Raw genomic sequence first — 25,959 nt, 5'->3', positions numbered from 1 at the left:
AAGGGTCTTGGACTGAAATGTTGGCTGTTTACTCATTTTTCAGTTTGTGCCTGAACTGGTCAAATCTGATGCAAGGTCAGTTCATAATCTTAATTTTGTCTTTTGACAGCTGCTGCCAAACTTGCTATGTGTTCCTGATGGTCTCTTTTGCTTAAGATATTTTGCAATAGCATTGTTTAATACATTACCGTTATAGCATTATTTTTCCCTCTATTATTTTCTTATCTCTGTTCTTAAATTGTCTGTCTTTACATCTCGACAGGCTAATGAGCTTCTCTTAATTACCAACTTCCCTCAGAGAGCAGCACCAACCACTATTTTTCCCATTCAAGCCCACCCAAACATTCCCTTTGCTCTCTGCCTTCTTCCCCCAACACCCCCCCCCCCAACCTTAGGCACCCTAGCTGTTGTGTTTGATTTCTAGTTGCTTAAAGTATTATAAAGTATATTTCCAGTTCTAGTGATATATCATCCATTCAAAATATTAACTCGGTGCCTTGCTCCCAGGAGATTACCGACAGTAGAATATTTTCAGTGTCCTCTAATTTTATTGGAGTGTTACTAAGATGGTTGTCACTGACTTTTTATGTTAAATTTATTCCAAAAGCTGCAGACGCTAGCTGTAACAAAGTAAATGACAAAAGATTATCCAAAAAACATGATTAACTGAAGTCAATCCTTTCATCAGTTCAGGGATTTGTTTGATGCTGTCTTTGGTGGAATCACTGGTAGCTAGTATGCAGAGAAGACCTCAAGGAATTCTTGCAGCTGTGATTCTTATTCATTTTTAAAATAATTGTTACCTGATCTGATCCTCCAGTATAGTTAGATGACTTTGTGGTTGACAGGTTGGACTTTGGCAGAATAAAATAGGAATTATTCATATTAAATTCAATTCAGCTAACATTCCAGTTAAAATTTTCAGGAAGTAAATGGTATTGAGTTGTGAACTGTGCAGGAACCACATCCCCTGAGAGAGAGGGCTATTGATTTAAACTCAACAAATTTTTCAGGCCTGCATCTTTAAACTCTGGAGATTAATTCGATAATAAGCATCTCAAGAAGATGGTGGCTAAAACATTCTGCATGGATTAGATTTGATCACCTGTTTGATGTCTTGCATGTGATCTGCGGGACGGTGTGATGTGCAGAGAGACTGAGGTGGTGGAATGGATCTGCATTGGAATACATTTTAAATTAGGAAACATATTGTAGCAATAATGTGTTGGTTACTGCCTTGAGAGCGGCCAGTAGAGGCACATTATTTAATACTGTTATGTCTGAAATGATAACTGTTTGCATTTTATTTCAATAATTCCTTAAAGTATTCAGAAGTATATTGTACAGCTGACCTTTTGATCTCTCACAGCTTAACACTGCATGCTTTAAGAGCACTGCTGCTAATTGGTTTGATTCATCCTCATTCACTTCCATGAGGGGGAATGAAATCAAAAGAAAATTTCAGAACATCAAAATAAAAGCCTGCAGGAGCTTCCTTTGTTAGGAACATCATGCTTTGTACTGAACAACACATTATGCACTCCCACAGAAACAGCCTGATGTTTACAGCTTTGAAAAATGCAAATACAGTCTCACTTTAAAGACAATATTTTTTTCCCCTGAAAATTCCGTTTCTGCTTTAAATTCACTAGAACAAAGCAAAATCATTTATCTTTCAACATCTATGCTTTGTGTTATCTGTATTGTTTGAGCCAATGCTGAGCAAACAAGGCAGCCAGTCCAATCTACTCAAATTTGCTTACAGTAGCATATCACTTGATCCCACTGACCAGGAGCTGCTGTCAATTTACATCTCATTATGCCACTAATTGATTTGTTTAGGCAACAAACAAATTTGGCAAGAGCTTTTCATGGGTTACCATCCATAATTAATTATACAGGGCATTTGTTAATATTTGAACTCTGCCATTCCTGTTCCTTGTTATTCCACTTAAAAATACAGACACAATTGTCACCCTAATCTGTTTCACACATAGGAAACTGTTATTTTTTGTCAAAGCAAAGCAAAATTAGAGAAGGAAATATTTAATTCTAGAATGAATGCATGCTTTCTCTTAGGGCGAGGGCTGTTGCAGTGTGCTGCATTCCTAACCTCCTAACGTGGCGAATACAGTACATTGAAATGATCTATTTTCATGGTTCGTTTTGCAGTATGAATTAATTTATCTGTGAAGTATTTATACCTAATGTCCTCATTAACATGAAGGAAATACATTGGGCAAATATACACTCACTGGCCACTTTATTAGGCGGAGGAGTGGAACCTGTTGTGGACTTCAGCTGCTGTAGACAATCCACTTCAAGTTCTGACCCGTCATGCATTCAAAGATGCTCTTCTGCACCGCACTGTTGTAATGTGAGTTGATTTGAGTTACTGTCACCTTCCTGTCAGTTCAGCCAGCCCTCTCATTAACAAGGTGTTTTCGCCCACAGAACTGCTACTCACTGTATGTTTCTCGCACCATTCTCTGTAAACTCTGGAGTCTGTTGCGCATGAAAATCCCAGGAGATCAACAGTTTCTGAGATACTCAAACCACCCTGTCTGGCACCAACAATCCTTCCACTGTCAAAGTCACTTAGATCACATTTCTTCCCCATTCAGGTGTTTGGTCTGATCAACAATTGAAACTGTTCTTTTTCTTGTAAAGTTTAATGACAGTTGGCAGACCAACATAATGTGTATATCGTCACCTACTTAGTTGGAGTATGGAGCAAAGAGACATGAAGTATATCCACTAAAATCCCACCCCCCAACTCAAACAATATCCGAGAGTCTAAAGCTTTTCAGAAAGTCCAATACTCACATATACATTACGATGGCAGTGATATCATGTTAAACTGTGGCTGTCCCAAAAATCTCAATTTAGTAATTTGTTGTTTCCTTTTCACCTTACAGAAACTATATTCAAACAATATATGCTGCACAATTTCATGACAGGTGTACTCCCTATAAAAGCCCGTATCATGCAATTAATTCTGAACAAGCAATTATTCAACCAAGAATGAACTGAACCCCTTGATCATTTCTGCAGGATTTTACGCATTGAGTTGCTGCCACTTGATTGACTGAATAGATACTTGCATTAACAAACGGATGTACAAGTATACCTAATAAAGTGGCCAATGAATGTATGTATGGAGAAAAGTTGAAATTGGAAAATACTTAATAGTGTGTAACTTACCATAATTTGATATTGATTAATAGTTGGAGATAGGAACATTGTGCTTGGATATTAGAGCTGGACATCACTGAGTCACCGATATGTAAATACAGAAAAAGAACAACACTTAAACTGATTACTCTGGTATTTTTTCTCCCAGGAGTCACCTGTGGTAGTATAGTCACCTGCTCAATCTTCACATCTTTCAGTGTTTCATTTTCAGTTGTTAAAGCTCCTACCTCTGAGTCAGAAAATTGAAGATTCAAACCAACTGGAGTTTTGAGCACAGCATTTAGACCAGTACTTGACAGTTAGAGGTTCCATCTTTAGTTCAGGATTCAAAGTGTTGCCCCATTCAACTGCACGGGAGAATGCAAAATATTCAGTGTTGAAATTTGTAAGTGTAGCAGTAAAATGTCTTGGTATTCCGCCGATGTTTTTCCCTTAATGAACAACATCAAGTACAGCTGAACAAGTTATTTGTGTGCTGGATCTGTGGGCAGGTTGGCTGCCACACTTGTCCATTTCGGTCAATGACCTTCCAAAATGCAATTAGATATAAATTACTAGACTTCCTGTGGATGTAAAACACAAGGCTTATTTCTTCCAATGAACAAGCTAATTTCTTTTTTAGGAACTTTTGAATGTTGTGTCAAAATTCCTAAGTTCTGGTTGGTCTCTGTGAGACATTTCTAACTTTACTCATTTTTTTAATGTTAAATGTGCTGCTCTTGTTGAGTCTCACTGATTTATAGGAATGTTAATTCTTTGATAGCCTTGGATTTTCTAAGAAAACTATGTGTTCTTGCCACTTGTCTACCATCTAAACCGGCTCTTATCATTTTATATCTTATAATCAAGGGAAGACTTTCTTGACCACGGGTCTCATTTTACAAAGGTATAACTTAAGTATTTTTTTCCAGTTACAATGCACCTGCTACCTATGCTATATGTTCATTCTGATGGTTCCCATCTGGCCCCATGGTCCTAAGCTGACGTTATCATGATTTTCAATTTTTTAACCATCAATAAATTTTGAAATGGGGAATTTCTTTGTAAAATTTGGTTAAATTTACAGAGTAAATAACAGCAGATTCAACAACAATGGGCTGTGTGAAATATTGGATAAATCTTGCACTGGATACCATTGCTGATACTGCATAGTCCTGATATCCAGTGATCTCTGTGGAGTTATATTTATGTAGCTCCTGCTGACTGTGGTTGGTCAGCTGAATCCTAATGCAGTCCACAGTTGCCCCAGTTCTCAGAGCCTGTGCTGAGTTAAACAATGCCCAAGTATAGCAATCCCCTTCCAAATAAACAGAGCAATCATCTCCCAGGCAAAAGTCAAGTTGTGATCTTACCTTTTATTTAATGTAGATTTTAATATATAGATTTTTGTATTCAGCAAAAAAATTCTTGCCCTTTTTACAAACTCTCAGTGTTGCCGTAAATGTATATTTATGAATATTGAGGATGTTCACAGCCATTTTAATGGCCCCTCTTATGCTAACAGGGTTCTGGCAGCTTCCGAGTCTAGGGGTAAAGTTTCACCAAAGCCATGTTGTGAGTGCAGCTGGCTACCTGTACTGAGACAATCCTTACCCTGGAGAGCTGGGAGCCGTCAACTTTGATGGAACCATGCTGGAACACACAACGTGACCCAGAGACGGGTAGTGATTTTAGGGCAACTCAAGATTTTCCTATTGTTCAGTATCCTATGACATGCTCTTTGCTCCTAACATTAAGTTCATTAGTCATCATTCAATCCATGTATTCCACATACCGGCAAGTTATGTTTGAGAAGGTTATACAGCGGAATGTGTAGCTCTAGGTAAGTTTGATCTGGTGGTAACCCTTTATAATGGTCAGGCTGGTGAGCAGCTGTCCTTATTCACATATGGCTACAGAAACGGTCCCCTGTTTCACTGATTTGTAACAGTCCTTCTTCACTCTAGGGCATGTTTAATGTGAATTACCCTGATCCATTTTAAACCCCTTGATGCTTTTGACCCTGTCCTCCCTCCCAAGCAATTTGTGCCTCTGGTTTCCTTAACCTTTGCCTTTTAAAATGCTGATTTATGTGCTGAGACCTCCAGGTCTGATTTGGCATAAATCAAAAAATTCTGTGGCTGAAACACAAAAGCATTTGTTTCCAAAGGAGTGAGTGCACCTTTTAGACAGTCTGTGAACAAAAAACATGGTGGGATTATAAAGGAAATAATACCCAAATATATCTCAGAAACTACACAGCCACTACATTTCTAAAGAATGAGTGCAAAGGCAATAATGTCATTTTGCTGCATTTCACCGTTTTGATTCTGTGTGAATATGTGAGCTCTTGTGAACACTAGTTTGCATTTGTGTTGCTTTTCTTTTTAAGCATCGCAAAGTGACTTTTGTCTTTATTTTAATCCACAGAGACCCTTATGGATTCAAGATGGGCAACTGCCGAGCTGGGATGGACTGCACATCCGGAAACAGGGGTGAGGACAATTTACACAATGTACCACAGGGTCACACAATTAAACTGTCAATGTGAAAAGGTTTTAGCAAGCAAATCCCAGTAGGTTTTAAATTGTAAGGAGAAATAAGGTGATAGAAGAGAGACGAGCTTGTAGTCAAATAACTGGAGGAAAAGAATTTCACTGAGGGCTAGCATAGACATGATGGGCTGAATGGCTTTCTGTGTTGTAAAAGAAAATGAGAAATTAAATATGACTTTCCAAGTTTTCCTGCATGGTTTATGAATATTGCTTCTTCATTTATCTGCACCACCCCAATGACCAGCTCTTTTGTTTTGCTGATACTAAGTTTGTTGTCATGACACCATGTCACTAAGCTTTCTATCTCCTTCCTGTACTCCAACTCATTGCTATTTGAGATATGGTCCACTTTAGTGTGGTCATTTTCCAAATTGTAGATGGAATTAGAGCAAGATCTGGCCTCGTTGTCATGAGTATATTGGGAGCGAAGAGCTGATCGATGGAGTCTTGTGGAGCACCAGGTTTGAGATTAATCGTGGTGGAAGCATTGCTGCCTATTCTTCCTGATTGTGATTTGTTGGTCAGGAAATCAGGTATCCTGTTGCAAAGGGAGGTGTTGAGTCCAAGGCCTAAGAATTACAGATTTGATCTAAAATAAAATTACATTAAACCTTAAATAAACTCATCAGGTGGGAAATATGTGGTAGTTTTAGTTGTTTCAACTATTCAAAATAAAATCACAAACTGAACTCGGGGGTGATAAGACAAGTTTGCTCACTGAATACAGATTGTTAGTGAGTAACATAACTGGATTTGGATCTGAAGATCTGTGTAATCAGTGATTAGACTGATTGGAAATAAGAGTTTTCAATGTGAAGTACTTTGATTTCTTTCTGAATTGGGAAAGTTTAATGCAAAGGTGCAAGTTATACCATTTCTGACTCCTTGTAATGCTCATCTTAAATGATCCAATAAATGATGTTTGACAGAATTGCTAAGAAATATTTAACATGACATTCATGTTTTGATTATCCACGGGTATCATTTCAATAATTAGACAAAAGTTTTTGATTCAAAATCGGTTCACGATGAAGGATTTCTTGTTCGTTTTGTATGTTGATGAGGTGAGCCGGAGAAATTCTGACTATGTATGAGTGGATTCTGCAAACTTCCTGTGCAAATTTGGGAGAAGCTGCTGCTCTTTGCAATCGTAATCCAGTTTACAATACACTCTAATCTGTAACTGACAGTTGGGCAAAAAATTGGGCTTGGGTACTCGTAGCACTTAAGAAGTAGTGGCAAAATGGAAGCCCACTATACACATCTCCAGATTTTACTTCATTGAAACCATTGACATATCAAAACCCTTGAGTAACAGATGAAAAGAATAAGAAAACTAGTACCATGTATCAATAAATGTCATAACCAGGAACTGAAGTGTGGCTTTTAACCTGCAGAAGTAAACTTCCATTGTATGATAGTGATATTGTATGAACTATTATTCTCAGAATAAAATAAGCATAGAAATCTGCTAAATCTGCCGTTTCATACCATGCTATGCAAAGGTCATAGGCACATATATATAGCCAGAGTGCCTAAGACTTTTGCATGATACTGTATTTGTTTCTGTGGAGCGGGGAGCAAATATGTAAGTCTGGCGAAAACAGAAGGATGTTGGGAATGGCAAGGGTAGAGTGTAGTGGGAAGGGTGTGGGATGGGCAGCAGAGAAGGAGTGTCGGTCTGGGGGTGGCGTGGGTGCAGGCATACCCAGCCCTATGCATCAGGCAAGGTATTTTGATTCTAAGTAATCAGTATATTGATCATTATACTCTCTGGTGCTTCCTGCTCCCTCCCCTCTCTCTTCCCCTCTCCCTGCCCCCTTCCCACTCTCAGTCCACAACAGAGACCCATATCAGAATCAGGTCTATCATCATTCACGTCATGAAATTTGCTTTATTTCTATATCAGCAGAACAGTGCAATACATAAAATTACTACAGTACTGTGCAATGGTCTTAGGCGCCCTAGCTATATATTTGTGCCTAAGACTTTTGCACAGTACTGTAGCTTTGCAACTCACAATTTCATATGATTTTTAAATTTGTTTATAATAAACACTGAAATATTTTCCATGTCCATTTTAAACGTAAAATACTACATTGCCAAAAAAAACCTACATTTTTCAGACCCAGTAGTTTAATAGGACATTTTATCTTTGCCAGAATAATGTTTGAACTCTGAAGCTTCTAAATAGAAGAAAATGGTTGGCTATTGAACAGAAATTATATCAATCTGTATTCATGATTTAATATTACAAAAAATGTTGACAGGATTCAGCTCTGTGTGTTAAGTTTATTTTACTCCTTATTCATCATAAAGCCCTTTTATTTTGAATGTACTTGGTCAAATTTGGGCCTTTCAGCACGAGAAGCAAAATCTGTGTTTGACTTGATTTTTATCTTCAATAAATATTTACTGTTTTAAAGGGATACTATTTATATAAAAGTCTTAAGTGGAGAGTGGATGGATGAGATAAATGTGGAAAGAATCTTCCACAATATTATTTATCTTAGTGTAATTTATGTTCCTAAATAGTGACAAAAACCTTTCAACTTTAGTACACATATCATAATGATCAGTTTTGCATTGGATTGTGGTTGCCAAGTACTAAAGAAGATGCTCTCCATCTACCAATTAAATTTTAAAGATAAAATAGACTACACGGTGGAAAAATAGTCTGTTGAATTCTGTTTTATTTGTTTTAATAGTATGGCATACCATACCATCTCCCTTTCAGATTCCTTACCCAAAGCAGATGACCGTACTCATTAAGATCTTGTGGCTCTCCTCCAGTACAATTATCTCTTTCCAGTGACATTTCTAACTACACAGTGAGGACTCCATTTTTTTGTTGTTCATTTAAATAAAATTATTTCATAGGCTATAAAATAATGATCATATGTTTAGTAATTTAATTGCACCAAAATAAAGGCCACAGGTGACATTAATTTGACTTTCCATTAATAGTAACAGCACATTTCCCGAGCTTCTTCACTCGGCTCCTAAGAGAGTTCAGGATACTTCAAGTAGAACAGCAACCTTGGGCACTACGTTGATGAGATCAGACGTGCATTGGACCTGTGACCTTTAGCAGTTAATAACGACCCAGTAAATCTAGCAGCTCTATGCCGATAGGCATATTTTTGGAACAAAATCTTCATTGTTGATTTTTGTTCGTGTAAAGCAGTGAATACCAATGTCAACCTTTGTTCTGGGAGTTTGCCCTTAAAGTTTATATACATTTGGAATAATGATTTTTCAGTATACAATGACAAGTTAGCTTATGAAAGGTGGTTTTATGTAGAACAGTTCCGAAGCCGATTTAAAAAAGTAAACAAAATGTCATGTAGATGTTTGTTAATATGTTATTAAAAGAGAATATCCTTAAAATGTAAGTGAAACATAAGGATTGTAGGCAGTTAAATGGTTTTGGAAGTGGAGCAGATGTCAAAGCATCTACAAAACACTTTTTCTTTACATGAATATAAACTTTGACAGCATAAATCTAGTGCAACGCCAATTGATGGAAATGTTAATCCATGGAGAACCATTTAATTGTCAATGTATGGATAATTTTATTAGCACTATTAACAAAATGTCAGCAACTTACTTTAACTGTTGGAACAAATGTTCTCTGTTTGCTTTATTCAGTGGGAAGAAGTAAGTGGATATGACGATGGAATGAATCCCATTCGTACATACCAGGTCTGTAATGTGATGGAAGCAAACCAGAATAACTGGCTTCGAACTACTTACATAGGGCGTAAAGACGTTCAGAGGGTATATGTGGAGATGAAATTCACTGTGCGGGACTGCAACAGTATACCAAATATCCCAGGTTCTTGTAAGGAGACTTTTAATTTATTTTACTATGAGTCTGACACAGATTCAGCAACAGCGACGACTCCACCCTGGATGGAGAACCCTTATGTGAAAGTGGACACCATTGCCCCTGATGAGAGTTTTTCCAAACTGGAATCTGGCAGAGTTAACACGAAGATCAAAAGTTTTGGTCCCTTGTCCAAGAGTGGATTCTACCTGGCCTTTCAGGATCTGGGATCATGCATGTCAATCATTTCTCTACGTGTTTTCTACAAGAAATGCCCATCTGTGATAGAAAAATTCGCAGTTTTTCCAGAAACAGTTACCGGAGCAGAACCTACATCACTTGTCATTGCTCCTGGAACCTGCGTCAGTAATGCAAATGAAGTCTCTGTCCCCTTGAAGCTTTACTGTAATGGGGATGGGGAATGGATGGTACCTGTCGGAGCTTGTACCTGTTCTGCTGGATATGAACCTGCTAAAATGGAGACTGCTTGTCAAGGTAGGAGCACTATTGAGTATGTCTGGCGTTTCTAATTTTAACCATTCTTTTTTTCTTACTTAGATTAACTTTTTGGAACAAGTTACATTTTGCGCTTTGATTAAATAAAGCAATTTAATCAGGGCTAAGTGTAGGAATTTGATGAGTTTGTAGGAGAATGATCAAATGCATCGAATACATTGTTACTTGAGCATATTGTATAACCTCAATGTTATTAGTAAGTGGAGGGCTGAGACATGGGTTGTGGTCTCCTAATTATTTCAATCCATGGAAATAAATGAAGCAAATGCACCAACAATATGCAAAAATTCAAGAGCATCATGAAGTCAAAATCTTACTGGTCTAATAAAATATATTAATGGCAATGTTTTCCCACTCGGGGCTTCTTTATGTTGCCTTTATCAAATCTGGTTATATTTTGACCACAAATAGTTTCAAAAGAGACTGCTAATGATACACTGATGGAGGGCATTCTGTCAGATATAGATTTAGACCGTATTGGGAAAAGTATAAACTGTCTTTAAACCAAGATTATATTGGGAATTAAGACTGCCCTACATTGGATAAAAACTCTGCAAGTGATTAATGAGCCTAGTTCAGTGTGTACGCATGCAGACTCTATAACCTACAAAAGGTTATGCCAAGTTTTGATTTCAGAACACCTCACTCCACACAAAGTTATATATTACTAGGAAATGAAGACATGTTATTGTTTTTGGTTGGAACTTTTTTCCCTGTCCGTTTTCATAATATGAATTATAAAAGCTTCAGAACCCATCAAGGCCATTGCTTCCACAGTTCTGTGGAGTCGCTGTCTCTTGAACTTCACCTCAGCTGTTCAGGCTGCTGAGGAGTGGAACTAAGCAAAAGTGGGTGTAAAACAAAATGTTTTGCATGTTCTGTGATTCTAAAAGATAACCAAGTAAAAGTCCTAAAGCATTTTTGGTTTTAAACTGGCTACAATCGTTCAACATTTGGCCACAATGTTTAGTCACACTTGGTTAAATAATCTGTTTCAACTTATGTTCTAGGGCTTTCCAACTGAGCCCATAATTTCATTTTAGGATTTTACATTTCACATGATCGTTCTATTTTAACTGAATCATAAAAAACTCAGATAGTTCATGTATCTGTTAAACTCGTGATATTTATAACTAGATTTGTTTTCACATCCATTGCATTGGCTGAGTTTTTAAGAATAGATTTGGGTTGTCGGCTCACCTATTTTGTCAGTGAATTTTCAGCCATTCCGTCATGAAATCTCTTCATGAAGCACTTTGAATCAGAACACAAATAAAAGTTCCAGGATCAACTAGTTTAATGGTTGATATTTTCTAATAGTTATTCCTATTTGGTCATCTCTAACTTCACCCCACAGATAGGAGAAGCACTATCTGAGCTTTGAGATAGTTATTGTCATACATTTTTGATGAAGTTACTTCCCAAATAAGTTTGTGAGGAAGTTTGACCCTCAAAATCTGTTGTCCTTCTAAAAATGTTAATGTTATAACTTTTTCTAATGAGGAATATATAATTTCTTTGGTAATCTGCTAAAAAGAAATAATGACTTTCAGCAGTCACTGAACAGGCATTAAGTCATATATTCTTACAGTGTATAACTAAGTAATTTTGCATAAAACCTTTGAATATGCAGGATCTTTTAGCAGTACAAAAAGAAGCTTCTTTTCTGCAACAAACATTTACAAGTGTAATTCTGGCACATCTGAATAGTACAATTAATATTCAAGTGTTTATTTGTGTAAATTTTTAAAGAATTTTTCTTTGGTGCTTTAAAGATTTGCATAAAATCCGATTTATGATGGAAACAGTTTGTCTTGGTGAAAATGATTTGCCAAACTAACAATTATTATCGTAGACCATTTTTGCAAGCTCAGCTCATTAAATAATGGACTATGTAAAACAGTCATACTGCGCTGGAGGGCTTCCGCAAATGCAGACAGTTACAAGAGGTATTGGCTAGTCATGCATTTTAAAGTCCTTGTCATGTTAGCAGCTACATAGATTGTGACACAGAATGTTTGTGCTAAAGTACATTAGGTTGGCTTTTCACCATCCTGATTTAGGTCAGAACATATCCAATTGACACTATGCTGGGAATTCAAGGAATATCCCAATGACTTCATAGATAAATAGTTTTCATTCCAATGATCTGCCAGACAAGCATCATAGAGTACCATTTGCTGTCACCATCCATCGCTGAGCACTGAACAGCCTGGGCGGTGAGAGCAATGGACCAGCAGCGCCACACAGCAGCATTAAACAAGACCATAACCGTAGGACCAGGACAGGAAGCATTTCACGAACAAACGAAAGCAATTAGAACTTTTGTGTCTTTGATGGGGAAATAGTAGGCAGAGATACACTGTCTTTGGTATGTTGCAAGGAAAAAAAAATTAAAGTAATTTGCTGCATTGTGTAAAAAAAATGGATTTGTTCACTGCAGATGTCAATCTGCACATTTATTCTTCAGTTCCTTTATGTTGCTTTGAAAGAAAAACTTACTAGCAAAATGAAGGAAAATAACCAGAAATCTTTCACAAGCCCTACCTGTCACACCAGCTATTTGTATGGCGTTATACAATGTATTTCTGTTTGTCTGTTTAACAGCATATGTAAACTTTTATTCCTTTTACCACACAAAAGACCTCAATTAATTTAATATCCTCATTTAAATGTATACATGTCAACCAAGGCCTCTGTTCATGCAGATGAGTTGTCCAAATATGAATCACATGCTTTCTTGGTTCAGATTTCTGTCGCACAATACAAACTACATTATAAACGCTCAACTGTATTTACTTCATTGAAATGCCTTTTAAAATGGGTATTGTGAAAGCAAAAACAGAAGCTTTGTTTGATGATGTTTATATCGTTGGTCAAAAGTTCAACACTTTTATAGTGTGTAGAAGCATCAACTATGTTCAAAGTTCAAAAGTTCAAAGTGTGTATACGATATACAGCCTTGAGATTAATGTTCTTGTAGGCACTCACCAAACAAAGAAACACAATAGAATCCATGAAATATCCCATACCACAAAGACAGTCGGACATCCGATAAGAGTATAGGAGTAAAAGAAAGAACATGTCCTGCAAACAATAAAAAAATCTACACAACACGAAGTAAGTAAGTCTACAGCCAAGGAGCCAGGTTCAGAGCTAAAGCGAGCACCGATGGCTGCAGGCCACATCTGCAGAGTCAGTTCAGCACTTAAGTGAGTAAAGCCTCCTGGAGCAGTGAGCTGGACGCCAGTTTGTCCTCAGCCTTTGCCCTCAATGCCTTAATTTCTTAACTCTGTCTTTGCCAGATGTTGCAAACCAGTTGTAATGTCTGCTGGTGTTTTTTTTCCCCCAGTTGCTAAATTCAAGACTAACAAACAGTTCAAACTTGTATTGATGATTACTCTATGGTTGAACTTAGGAGTTTGAAAATTATTCATTTTCAAGAACCAAGTTTTCTTATTTTCTTCTGAGTACAAAACCAGAGCTTTCATTGATATGTATTAATATTCATGGTCTTTATTATTCTCTATTATGTACAAGGCCAGAGATATCGTTAAAAACGTCACTCCATGTGCACCACTAAGCTTGCCCTGTGAATGATTTCCTGTGTGTAATGTTGCCCCAGTTACTGCCCTGCTATTCTATTTAAGACAATAATTTTCTTTTTATGTAAATTTGACCTTTTTATCTTGAAGCAATACTCTATGATAAATATAGCTGTTGGATAAAATCACTTTATATTTTGTTAGGCGGTCACTGTAAATCCTTTTGGCATCAGCATCTGGCTTTAGTCATATATCATCGTCTCCCAGAGGTGAAATATGCTTAATTGCAGCAGAAACCATGTCCCAGATGGATACTGTAGCTGAATATTGATTTTACTGTTCTGTTGGTGCATCGGACCTCCCACTACCCTGTTTATAAAAAAGAATGCTCTATAGCAAAGCAGATTTATACCCCTTTTGCCTTGATAGATAGTTTCTCTAAATTCTCATTTATAAAATATTGAATGAGTCCTTGTTTGACTGAACGTAACTTTGCTTACTCACAGCGTCTGATGAATTGTGTACTAACTGCAAAAAATTATTTACTGCTGCCTGCACTCTAAAGTTGGAGGCATTGGAGGGAAAATGCTACAGTAAGATAATTACTGAGTCAGGAAATATGCTGAGATGTAACTCTGATGTAGATGGAACTGGGGCCATGCGGCATCAAAAGGTAGTGGAAATACTTGACCCAGACATAGGAAGCAAAATGGACGGGTAGGGAGACAGTCAAACAAGAGAAGAGTGAAAGAAAGGAACCAAGTTTGTGACATTATGGGTAGTGATGTTGATGGCACTGTACGATGGCCATCCTTTATAAGTGGGTGGTAATAGAGATTAGAAACAGAAGGGGAGGTGTGAAAGAAAGAAGGAAGTTAATTGCAATAGGACATGGCTTGAAAGGTTGCAGCAGGGGATGTTAGAAGCAATAGATAACTTCTAGGTGCAGGGATGTGCACTGAAAGTGTATTAATTTTCTAACCGTGTGGGTGAAGGGGTTTTACTGACACAGGCTTTTCTGGTCGCATCATTGTGGGATTTGGTGTGTCAGGGAGAGTGGTTTAGAAACTACATTGATATTCTTTTCACTGCGTTTAGTGAGCGGCAGAGTCAGGGTGTGTGGGGAAAGAATTAGAAGCTTGGTTCTCTTACTAATGCAGTGGCTAATGGACTCAATTCTTTCCCAGTAAAAGTAGGGAAGCTTTTACTAATTATCACAACTTTCTAAATATGACAAAATTACAGCTGGTGTTAATTCTATGAAGGCAAAAAGAAGACAGTTAATTCTGAGAATAGAGAGATGGAGTGTCAGAAAGTTAACAGCTTGAAGTCCTTCACCGCTGGAAAATTGTTATTCAGGGTAGGACAAGGTGGAACATTGGATAGAGAAAAATATTGCATTGCTTGTTATGTGCATGCAGGTTAAACTGGTTTTTAAAAAGGGGCATGTCTTTTAGGTGACTCTTGGGAATCATCATTTTTTACCTCCTGGTCCAATGCTGCAGAGCAGAAGTAGAAGGATTTCAGTTTGTTTCATCTTTTCTTTCATCAGACTTTGAAGGCAGCCTGCATCATAGAATTCCACTCTAATTTTCTATCCTTATGCCTTCTAAGTGTCACCATGCAAAATGTGGATGATCAACTGGGTAGGGAAACACTGGTTCCCACGTGAAGCCTGAATGCAGGCACTAATGTCAGTCCGAGTATGGGACTCCTGTGCGTATTTAGCAGGAAAAGCGTCTGAGCTCATTTGGTTTAGCACTGCCAAGTGGTGCTCGTTTAGAGGGGTACTCAGTGCCTTCAAACCCTCACATCCACACCTACTCAGATCAGAGAAACTGAAAGTTGGCAAATCTCATGTATATGAAGACGAGAAACAAGTAAATGCTTTTGCTTTTTTAGGAGTTGCAGGGACTGGGCTGAGGCCCACTGGCTATTTTTGGACTTTATGTCATTACAGCTCCCACAAGCATTAGGGCAGAGTTGAGCTTTGCCCCTTTCCTCCCAAGTAGAAATTAACTCCTCTGGGGACTGGTCAATGTGGGAGAATGCAGTCTGGTTAAAAAAGCTGTGATCTCAGATACTAAGGCTTATGATGGAATTAAATTGGTTTTTATGTTCTTTTATAGTCTGTATCATGGCTGTGAAAGTTGAATGAAATTATTTTAGCCGCCTTCCCATTACAAATGCAAAGCACAAATTTATAAACTGTACTTTCATTTCATTTTTACTGCCACGCTGACAAAACGGGGCATACCTATTGTGGATTGTGTGTCTGGTTGTTTTTCAGATTGGGTGCTTGTGACCAGTAATATACCATAAGGATCAGTGCTGGTTCCACTGTTAATGTCTTCAGAGTTAATGATTTGGATGAGAATGCAGTGAGCAGGGCGAATAAGTGGGTAGATGGCACTGAAGTTGGTGGTTTAGGGGACAGTGAAAAAGGTTATCTAAGATTACAACATGATCTATATCAATTGAGAAAATAGGCCAAGGAAAGACAGAAGCATTTTAATTTGGTCCTATGTGAAGTGTTGCATTTTGATAAGTTAAATCAGGATAGATCTTACAGTCAGAGCCCTGGAGAGTGTTGTAGAAGAGGAAAGCCTGAGGTAGAATTAGATAATTCTTTGAAACTGGTGATATTATCATTGGTCAGGCCACTGACTGTAAGAATCGGGATGTCATGTTGAAACCATATAAGACGTTGGTGAAACCATAGCTGGAGTATTGTCTACAGTTCTGGTTGTCAGATAGTAGAAGGATGCCATTAAGCTAGAAGGGGTGCAGAAAAGATTCACTGGGGTGTTGCTGAGACTGGAGGCCTTGAGTTATAAGGAGAGACTGCATTAGCTGTGATTTTTTTACCCCTGGAGCATAGGAGACTGAAGATTAACCTCACTGAGGTATAGGAAATCATGAGGGACATAGATAAGGTCCATGACAGCGGTCTTTTTCCCAAGGTAAGGGAGTATAAAACTGGAGGTCCCAGATTCAAGGGAAATCTGTGCTCTCCCATATTAGACTCCCTTAACCTGGGAAAAACTTAAAGGGGACTTGAAGGACATTTTTTCACTCAGAGCATGATGGGAATGTGGAACAAGTGCCAGAAGTGAGTACAATTACAATGTTTAAAAGTCATTGATAGGAGTGGTTAGAGAAGGAGGTGCCAACCTTTTTTATGCCATAGATAAATTCCATTAAGCAAGAGGCCTGTGGACCCCAGGTTGGTAATCTTGGTTTAGAGGGAAATTGGTTAAATACACAAAGGCAACATGGTCAACATGAATGATATTTACTGAAAGCCCGGTGCCTGTGCTATAATACTCTATGATTTTTTTTTCAGAAATAAATGAAATCTTTGCTAAGTACTATGAGCGGGATATCTCTTTAGAAGCAGCCTAATCACAGGCTACAATGAATGAAGTGGGAGATGTAAGGAATGTAAGAATAAACAACAGCTGTAACCTGATTGACTAGTAACACCAAAGTACCACCAACCATATTGGATCTCTTAGCAGGACCAGAGTACTTACAGGGTCTGGTTGAACAGACGGAATGGATCAGACTTATGTCTGATAAGCTGTATGAACTTGTAGCACAGTGTGACAGCGCCAGTGGGTACCAAGGACTTAAACTCAGCCTATTTCCTTTCAAGTTACATAATCACATTGCGATCTTCAGTACTCATCCAGAAGGGGATATGTTGAGCTGTAGTCACTTCTCTCTGGATGTATAACTGCATTTTGGTTTACTTTTAGTTTTGTTTCTCATTTCTTTGCCCCTTTCCCTTTCAGCCAAAAAAAATGTAAGGATGGCTGCTGCTCGGATTTTGCCGCATTCTGCTGGAAGACTTTGAACCCATTTTTTCCAGCTCTTTCCATTTTGTGGTTTCTGCAGAATAGCATTATTGGAGTAAAATAACAGCAGAAAATGTCCTCATTCTAATTTGTGACTTGAAAAGTGTGTCTTGCTGTGGTATTGATATGCATGAGGTGCAATAATGTAGCTGTATGATTCTGTCTAAGTTTGTCAGTGCCAAGCAATAAAAATATAATGACTCAGGTTTTGCAGTCAGCAGCACAGGGCCCATTGACCTTGAAGAAAGCTGTCCACAAAGATTTAACAGACTCCGTGACTCTGCTTTTCCCCAATTATGACATGAATTTGAATCTGCACCATCCGCAGGGGAAGTATAACATACTCTACGAATATTAAAGCAATTGAGCAGCCAATCAGATTGAAGAAATCTTAACAACAAACAACAGGAAGAGCGTTGATTTTAATTTGAAGTTTTTTTTTCATTTTACAATAAAAATAGATTAAATTCTGAAACATAAGCATGGAATAAAGGTAGACGATGGAACATGATGATTTTAAACTATAAAAATATATTTATTATTTATAAGATTTTAATTTGGAATGGTAGAAAGTCACACTTCAGTTATTAAACTATTTTTAAACAAATCCAGCTGGCCACATACACTGCCCACCAGGAAACTGACTCAGTCACTTATGTCTCCAATCTTCTGTGCATCCAGCTCTCTCCATACATCCAGATGTCCATCATTCAGATCTCCTTGTAAAATAGCCCTCCATGTGCCTAACTTTTGCAGCAGCACACCTTTATTCCCTGTTGTCATCAGGTTGGATTATTATTACATTGTCACTCTGCTGCATAATTTTAACCTTTTTTCTGTTATTGCCTATCGTTTTCTTCCCTGGCCATGTTTTAAAGATCACAATTTCTTTTAACACAGCAGGTGCTGGAAGTCTAAAACAAAAACTTGAAAATGCTAGAAAAGCTCTGTAGGGAGAGCAAGCAAGTTCATTTTTCAAGTTGAAGTCCGGACATCAGAATTGAAAAGGATATTTCTCCCCATTGTGGCCTATCCTTTATAAAGTTACAGTTCCTTTAAGTTGATGCTCTACCCATTAAAGGATATAAAATATGATTTTATCTACCATTTGACTCAAGAACAAGACCATTTGTGCAAGGCTTCAGTGGTTTTCAAAATGTGTTTGAATTACATACTGTACACGTGCTAGACCTGACCATTGAGCCTCATGTCTTTGGCAACAGCCTGTGTGATGTGGTCCAGCAAGAGTCATGCTGAGCCCCCATCATCAGCTGTAAATAATTTGTAAAGCTCAAGTCATTTATGCATGGGAACTGGCTTTTCTAAAATCTTCAGGAGCCTGTTGGTTTTGTATCCTTGGCGGGATTTCATACCACGAAGGTAACATTCAGCTGAAAGTCCTTGAACTTTGGACAACGCACATATTCAATAACTATTGCAGCCTGTGGTGAAGACGTGGCGCAGATGGCTGTTTCTCACGCAAACTACTTCAGGCAGAAGAATCCTTTCCACATCAACAGTAACTTGTGACTAATTGCAGTCATCTGTTACCAGGGAATTCGTGCAGGTGTCAGCATTGTAACGGATAACAGAAGAATTGTTCCTGACAAATTAGGAAACAAACTAAAGCTAACAAACGGCACAACGGTAACACAGCAAGGGACTTGAATGGGAAAGTGAAGAATGAAAGGAATAAAGAGATTTCCGTCTATTAATTGAGGAAGTTTTGACATTCTTTCCTCATTCTTTCTTTTAATTGGGAAAAATGTAGCAAGTGATTCTGTGCAGCTTTAATATTTAGCATGTCAGTGTTCAAAATTTGACCCAACATTTTACATTTGTAAAGCAGTTTTCTAAAGCACCGTTCATGTAAGAGAGATTCTCATGGAGAAGAGAGATGGACCCTGAGCAGAAATTGAGGCGGTTATTGACAGCAGAGTTGAAGGTTAGGTTGTTTGGAGCCTTTTAAAGCAGAGGGTGTGGTAACAAGTGGAAATTATTCTGGAAGAGATGCCCTGCAGGACTGGGACGAAGAACCAATCTCCTGTAGTGGAGCAGTAGAGAAACTAATCAAGAAGAAATGAGGATGTGGGTGGCTGAAAAAGATTTCCTAAAAGTGGGAAATGTTTTTTCCAATCACTTTGCTTCAGTGAAAAGAATCATTAATCATACGGTAAAGATGTTTGTCAATTTGTGAAAGAGTGGTATTAATAGATTATCATGCATAGAACTGTAAAGAACAAAAAGAGGCTATTATAGACAATAGACAGTAGGTGCAGGAGTAGGCCATTCAGCCCTTCTAGCCAGCACCGCCATTCACTGTGATCATGGCTGATCAATATTCATCTCAATATATCCATGCTGGCTCAAGGGAGTTATTTAGGTTAACAGGAATTCCCAACTCATTCTGCAGCTCTACATTCTGACACTGAAGTCTTCAATTAAGTGCTTTGTAAATGTGTTGTGGTTTTCTGCCTCAAACATCTTTTCAGGGAGTGCATCCAGACTTTCGACATCTACTAGGTGAAAGTAAAACATCCCCAACCCTTTTAATTAAATAAAGGCGTAGATGGTCAAAACTATTCACAGGCTCTCAAAATCTTCTGACCTTAGTTAAGCTTTGGTGCATAACTTAACAGTCTGGGAAAGCATTTCTGGGAGTGAAGCTGGTAGGACAGTCTTACAGGTCCTCATGAGCTGGGACCCCACTTTGACAACCAGTTAGCTGCTCCAGGAGAACGTATGTTGGGGTGGGGAGCACACACTGCATACTGAAATGGATTAGATTGGACTTTCCCACAAAGAGATGGCATTGTTGCACTTGGTAAGTATCCCTATCATTTCAGTAGCACTGTCACAGATTGGAAGGTGCTATTGAGGAAGGAGCACTCTCCTAATGCTGTGTGGTCAACATTAGCTAGGCATGAACAAAAACACAAAGCTAAAAAATGATTTTTAAGCTAGCTTCGATATTCATAACAGAAAGGCAGTCAATCAAATTCAACGTGGAAAAAAAATCACCCTATTGAATGAATGTAGCAGGTTACCTTTTGAAATTAACAAATGTTAACAAATTTTGAATTAAGAAAATTTCAGGAACTCAATCCAGTGATAATAAACTTGATTCTGATTCGGGGGGGGGGGGGCAGGGGGCGGTGGTGTGTGTGTGTGCGCGCGCGCACATTTTAAAATTTTGATGGCTGTAATTTATACAGTAACTGCACCGTATACTAATTGTGATTTACAGTTAATACTGTTTGAAATGCTGTCTCAGTTATTAGGTCTAGTAGTTGGAAGCTAAAATTGACAACAGCATTGGGAGAACCCTTCTTAGTCAGTTGTGCCATATGATCTTTTACAAAACATCTGAAATAAACAGCTGAAACAAGAAAGTTTGGCTTTCTCTTAAGTGTCCACTCCTATTACCTTAGTTCTCTAGAATCTCAATCTACCAAATTTACCAATCTACCAATCTGAACTCACAATCTACCAAAATGAGGGTGATAAAGGATCCTCATGTTCTTACTGAAGTACAGTTTTCTTGACATGCATTGTCACATTTGCACACTCAATGATACTAATACGTACACCAGCTCTACAAATGAACGTAGAGAGCTCAGCCATTAGATTAGGGTCTAAATGTGTGCAGTGTCTTAGTTTAATGTTTGTCCTTCAACCATCTACATTCAGAATCATGTATTAATGTCATGCTCCGATTTTTCATCTGGTGAGATTAATCATCTTTTTGTTCAGCCAGACAGTGGTGATTCTGTTCAATCAAAATTAAATTTTCCAGGCTATTAAGAGGATATTTTAAAATCCTGGTACAGAAGTGAGTAACATAAATCACCACAAATAATAATGCAGCAGTATTGATCACAGATAGCTGCATTCTTGCCAGGAAATGATTAATAACACTGTCCATGTAACATTTTAATCAATACTCAGACTGAGTTCCTTCCAAAGAAGAAATAGTTAAGAGCTCTGGTTGAATAAGAAATTAACTTTTGTTTGATTCAGGGCCCTTTGAGTGACTTGCTGTTGACTAATTGCTCAGATATGGAAATATGCTAGAATAGACTTACCACTAAAATGGAATATTCACTCCGAAAGATTGTAGAAACCACATACAGTGGCTACTTTCTTAGTTATCTCCTGTACATAATAAAGTGGCCACAGAGTGTCTGTTCATGATCTTCTGCTGGTGTGGCCCATCCACTTCAAGATTCAATCTGCTCTTTTGCACACCACTGTTGGAATACGTGATGATTTGAGTTTCTGTATCCTTTCTGTCAACTAGAACCGGTCCGGCCATTCTTCTCTGCGCTCTCTCATTAACAACGTGTTTTCACTCACACTCACGGCTCACTGGATGCCTTTTATTTTTGCACCATTCTCTGTGGGGTGAGACTACAACTGGAGTTTATGGGTTAAGGGTGAAAGGTTATGGGAAACATGAAGCGGAACAAGCTGCCAGACCAAGTAGTGGATGTAGGGTCAATTTCAACATTTAAGAGAAATTTGGATAGGTACATAAATGGGTGGGGTATGCAGGGTTATAATCCAGGCAGGGGTCAGTGGGACTAGGCAAATGGTTCTGCACATATTAGATGGGCCAAAGGGCCTGTTTCTGTGCTGTAGCGATTTGTGACTCTGTGACTCTTCTCAGTCCCAACTGGCTGACCAATTATTCCAAGACTGTGACCCCTGTTTCTACACACCCAAACCAGTGAAATGTATTTCCTGTATCTACCTTTTCAATCCCTTTAAGAGGTTTATCTTTTATTGAGATTACTCCTCATTCTTCTAAACTCCAAAACATGTAAATGATTATGTTCATTGTTCTAGCATATGAAATCGTTTGTCGTGTTATGAACAGTTTTTATGTTTCAGTAATAAATTTACAGTGCCTAATCTAAATTACAGGTTACTGAATGGGAGCTCTTAGCCGGAATGAAATACCGTATTTAAAGCTTCTTCAGAATAATCAAGAATTTCTGCGAAGGTCAATTATTATCTTACGAATGGTTGTATTATTAGGGAAGAAAATAGTTGGTGAAATAGATGCCTTGATCACAAAGACTGGCAAGCAACTTTTCCAGCAGCATCTGTTGCTGATCATATATGAAAAGATCCCTGTTGAAGCAAGAGGGACATAGGATTCACATTGATATCCTATGTGGTGTCATTGTCAATTACAAGTTGGATGACTTAGTAATGATGACAAAATATCTAGAACATGCCCGCAATGATCATAAAGTGCAAGATTGACATTAAAACATCAGCAAATCTGTACACTGAATGGTCTGTACTGTTCTATTTTCTATGTTCCAGTTCATTTAATTTTCAGCAGTTTTTACTTATGTGAGGGAACTCAGATGTAATCTAGCTTTGATCTTTTTTTCTTACATTTAACCTTTGGGTGCGGGCTGGAGATATGTCTCTATCGAAGGGGGTGTAAGGTGCTCCTTCTCTCCACTAGCCTGCAGGTCACCCTTGGGCAAAGTCTGGCACCTGCTTAAGCCCCACTGATCAAGGTCATGTGACGCCATGGAAGAAGGTAGTGAATGGTCAGATGAGCAGCTGGTGCATATCTCAAGTCCTGGTTATGTGAGCACTGACAACAGGTATTGATGATGGCTGGGATCACCCATCTGGTAAAGATACTATCTAGAAGAGGAAAATGCCAAACCATTTCTGTAAAACAATTTTGCTAAGAATAACCGTGATCACTTAGTCTTATGACATGGCACGTAATGAAGATGAGCCAGACATGGACCAGAATGAGGAATCATCCTTGCATTTTGAAAGATGAAATTTGTCACATTGGCGTGTGTATTTAGGCAGCTACCAAGGATAACTGTAATGTCACTGGCCATATTTCAGACTGAACATTTTTTTCAAGAATCCTTGGTCTTGAAAGTAGTTCCCAATACATTTATAATAAATCTATAAAACCAGTGTAATATGATCCAAATCCTGCACCAAAACCAGATCAGAAGAGAAAAATTCATAACCCCATTTGTTAAAATTGATTGTATGAATTAAGTGTATATTATATTCTATTTCTTGCACAAACAGATGATTTTTTGTAAACTTTGTTGGCCCTTAAAGATGATTTTGCCCGTCTTGAAGCTCTGAAGATCTGGCATTAAACATAGTTAATTTCAACACAGAAGGTCAGCAACAACAAATTTTCACGATGGGGAATGGGTCAAGGAAATAAAATAATTTATATTCTGCTTTTCTTTGAGGTTCCCAGAGGAGGCTGTGACATTCATTTAGAAAACAAAGTGTTATAACTATCGCAGAAATGTTTTAGGTACTTTAATGTCATTACTAAGTCATCCAACATGTAATTGTTAATGACACCACATAGGAGATCAATGTGACAGAATTGTTGGCTTTGTGGCCACGTTTGCAGATGATATAAAGTAAGGTGGAAGGGCAGATGGTATTGAGGAAGCAGGGAGTCTGCAGAAGGATTTAGATTAGAGGAATTGCAAAGAAGTGGCAGACGGAATACAATGTTGGGAAGTGTATGGTCACAAACTTTGGTGGAAAGGATAAAGGCATAGTCAGTTTTCTAAATGATGAACACTTTCAGTAATTGGAATTGCAGTGTAACTTGGGAGTTCTTGTTCTTGTCCTAAAGGTTAAATGTTGCGTCAGTAGTAAGGAAGGCAAGTGCAATGTTTGCATTCAGTTCAAGAGGACTAGGATATAATAGCAAGGATGTAATGCTGAGGCTTTAAAATACATTGGAGTTCTTCACATTTGTAGTATTGTGTGATACTATATCTACGAAAGGATGTGCTAGCATTGGAGAAGGTGCAGAGGATGTTTACGAGAATGATTCTGGCAATGGAAGACTTAATATATGAGGAGTGTTTGATTGCTCTGGGTCTATACTTAGTAGAGTTTGGAAAAATGCAGGGAGAGCTCTTTGAAACCTACTGAATATTGAAAGGCTTAGTTAGAGTGTTCGGGCAGAGGATGTTTCAAATAGTGGGAGAGTGTAGGACCAGAGGACACAGCCTCAGAAGAGAAGGATGTCCCTTTAGAACAGAGGTGATAAAGGAATTTCTTTAGCCAGGGTGTGGTGAAATTCTCAAATTAATTGCCACAGATAGCTGTGGAGGCCAAGTCATTTGGTATATTTAAAGCAGAAGATGAAAGGTACTTTATTAGTAAGGGCTTAAAAAGGTTATGGGGAGAATGGGGTTGAGAGGAAAAATAAAACAGCCATGATTAAATAGTGAAGCAAACTTATTGAGCCAAATTGCCTAATTCTGCTGCTATGTCTTATGGTCTGCTGTTCACCTGCTGGAGGCTTATCATGTTCTGGAGGAACTTAGTAATGGCACTAAATCTTTTGTTTTGCAGTTACTGCTATTAACATATCTCAGTGCAAGTATTTTGCCAGCTAATTGCTTTCCACCACTGAATTTGTGAGGCACTTTGCAATGTATCCTTATATTAGTACGAAGTAGTTAAGCTGTTGCTTACAACTTACTATTCCAATAGAGGAAAAACACAGCATTTGACTAAACCTTGTACTGGTAAGAGTGTATATGTGCAGGAGTATCAGTGATCAGGTTAAACATCTGCAAAGCCTGGTGCTCATTTACTGAATAATAAGTTAAATGAAAGGAATTGGTCAAAGAATTCCTGCTGAATAGAGTAGGCAGAACTGGTGAATCAGTGGGATAAAGTACTCCTTCATACTGCACTTAAAAACACATACTGATATAAAAACAGCAGAAACATTCCATAATCCTTTTCAAATAAAGCTAATTAAAACTGGGATGCAATCCAGGAATGGAATAGAATGTTAACTAAATGGAGCGTTACATGATCCTTTCTTGTGTCTTCCCATTACATTTCTCATTCTTTAATCTTAGTGCACTTTAACAGAGGCATAGAGCTTGGAGATGAGAAGTTTAGCTTCTCTCTACCTGATCTTGTAAAACTTAACTCCTTCTGCACCAGATCTTAAAGCACAAATTCACCGATTAGATTTCTGCGTTTCAGAAATCAGGTACATTCACGGTAGGAATTAATTCTGACCCGAAACTACACGGCAAGGAAAGGACAGGATTGAATTGTCAGCCCCTCATATACTGCCATTGAAATGAATGAAATGGAAATCTGGGTAGTGTAAAGTTGGTCAGTTTTCCACTAAGTGTGATAGGTTGAATCAGGATTTTAGCATTTTACTTGGGATTACTTTTGCATTTACGTAAATTTAAGGATTTTTCACTTTATTTTTCTCAATCAGGACAAGTTGTACAAGATGATTAATGGAAAACAAGAGCATCAGACTACCTCTATCCAGATTTTCCAAGCATTTTTGTCTGAGATAGAGCAGCAAAATGTTAAAAAAGGACCTAATTCCCTGCAAATATCAGTACCATGGTGTAAAAAAGACAACATTTTAAAGAAATCTGGCAAATATTCATGATCATCTTTAGGTCCAA

The 25,959-nt window shown here is 38.0% G+C and overlaps 1 protein-coding gene across 5 annotated transcripts in view; it reads left to right on the top strand.

Moving 5' to 3' along the window:
* Window positions 1–25,959, top strand: part of LOC132378625 (ephrin type-B receptor 3-like) — an 87,172-nt gene that overhangs the window by 23,371 nt on the left and 37,842 nt on the right. For all 5 annotated transcript variants that reach the window (XM_059945759.1, XM_059945755.1, XM_059945742.1 and 2 more), the window contains exons 2-3: window positions 5,605–5,669; window positions 9,381–10,053. In XM_059945759.1, coding sequence (XP_059801742.1) covers window positions 5,605–5,669; window positions 9,381–10,053 — 738 coding nt within the window. The remainder of the gene's footprint in view (window positions 1–5,604; window positions 5,670–9,380; window positions 10,054–25,959) is intronic.

This window comes from Hypanus sabinus, chromosome 2 (assembly GCF_030144855.1).
Source record: "Hypanus sabinus isolate sHypSab1 chromosome 2, sHypSab1.hap1, whole genome shotgun sequence".
Taxonomy (NCBI): Eukaryota; Metazoa; Chordata; class Chondrichthyes; order Myliobatiformes; family Dasyatidae; genus Hypanus; species Hypanus sabinus.
This window is presented reverse-complemented; position numbering and strand designations above follow the sequence as displayed.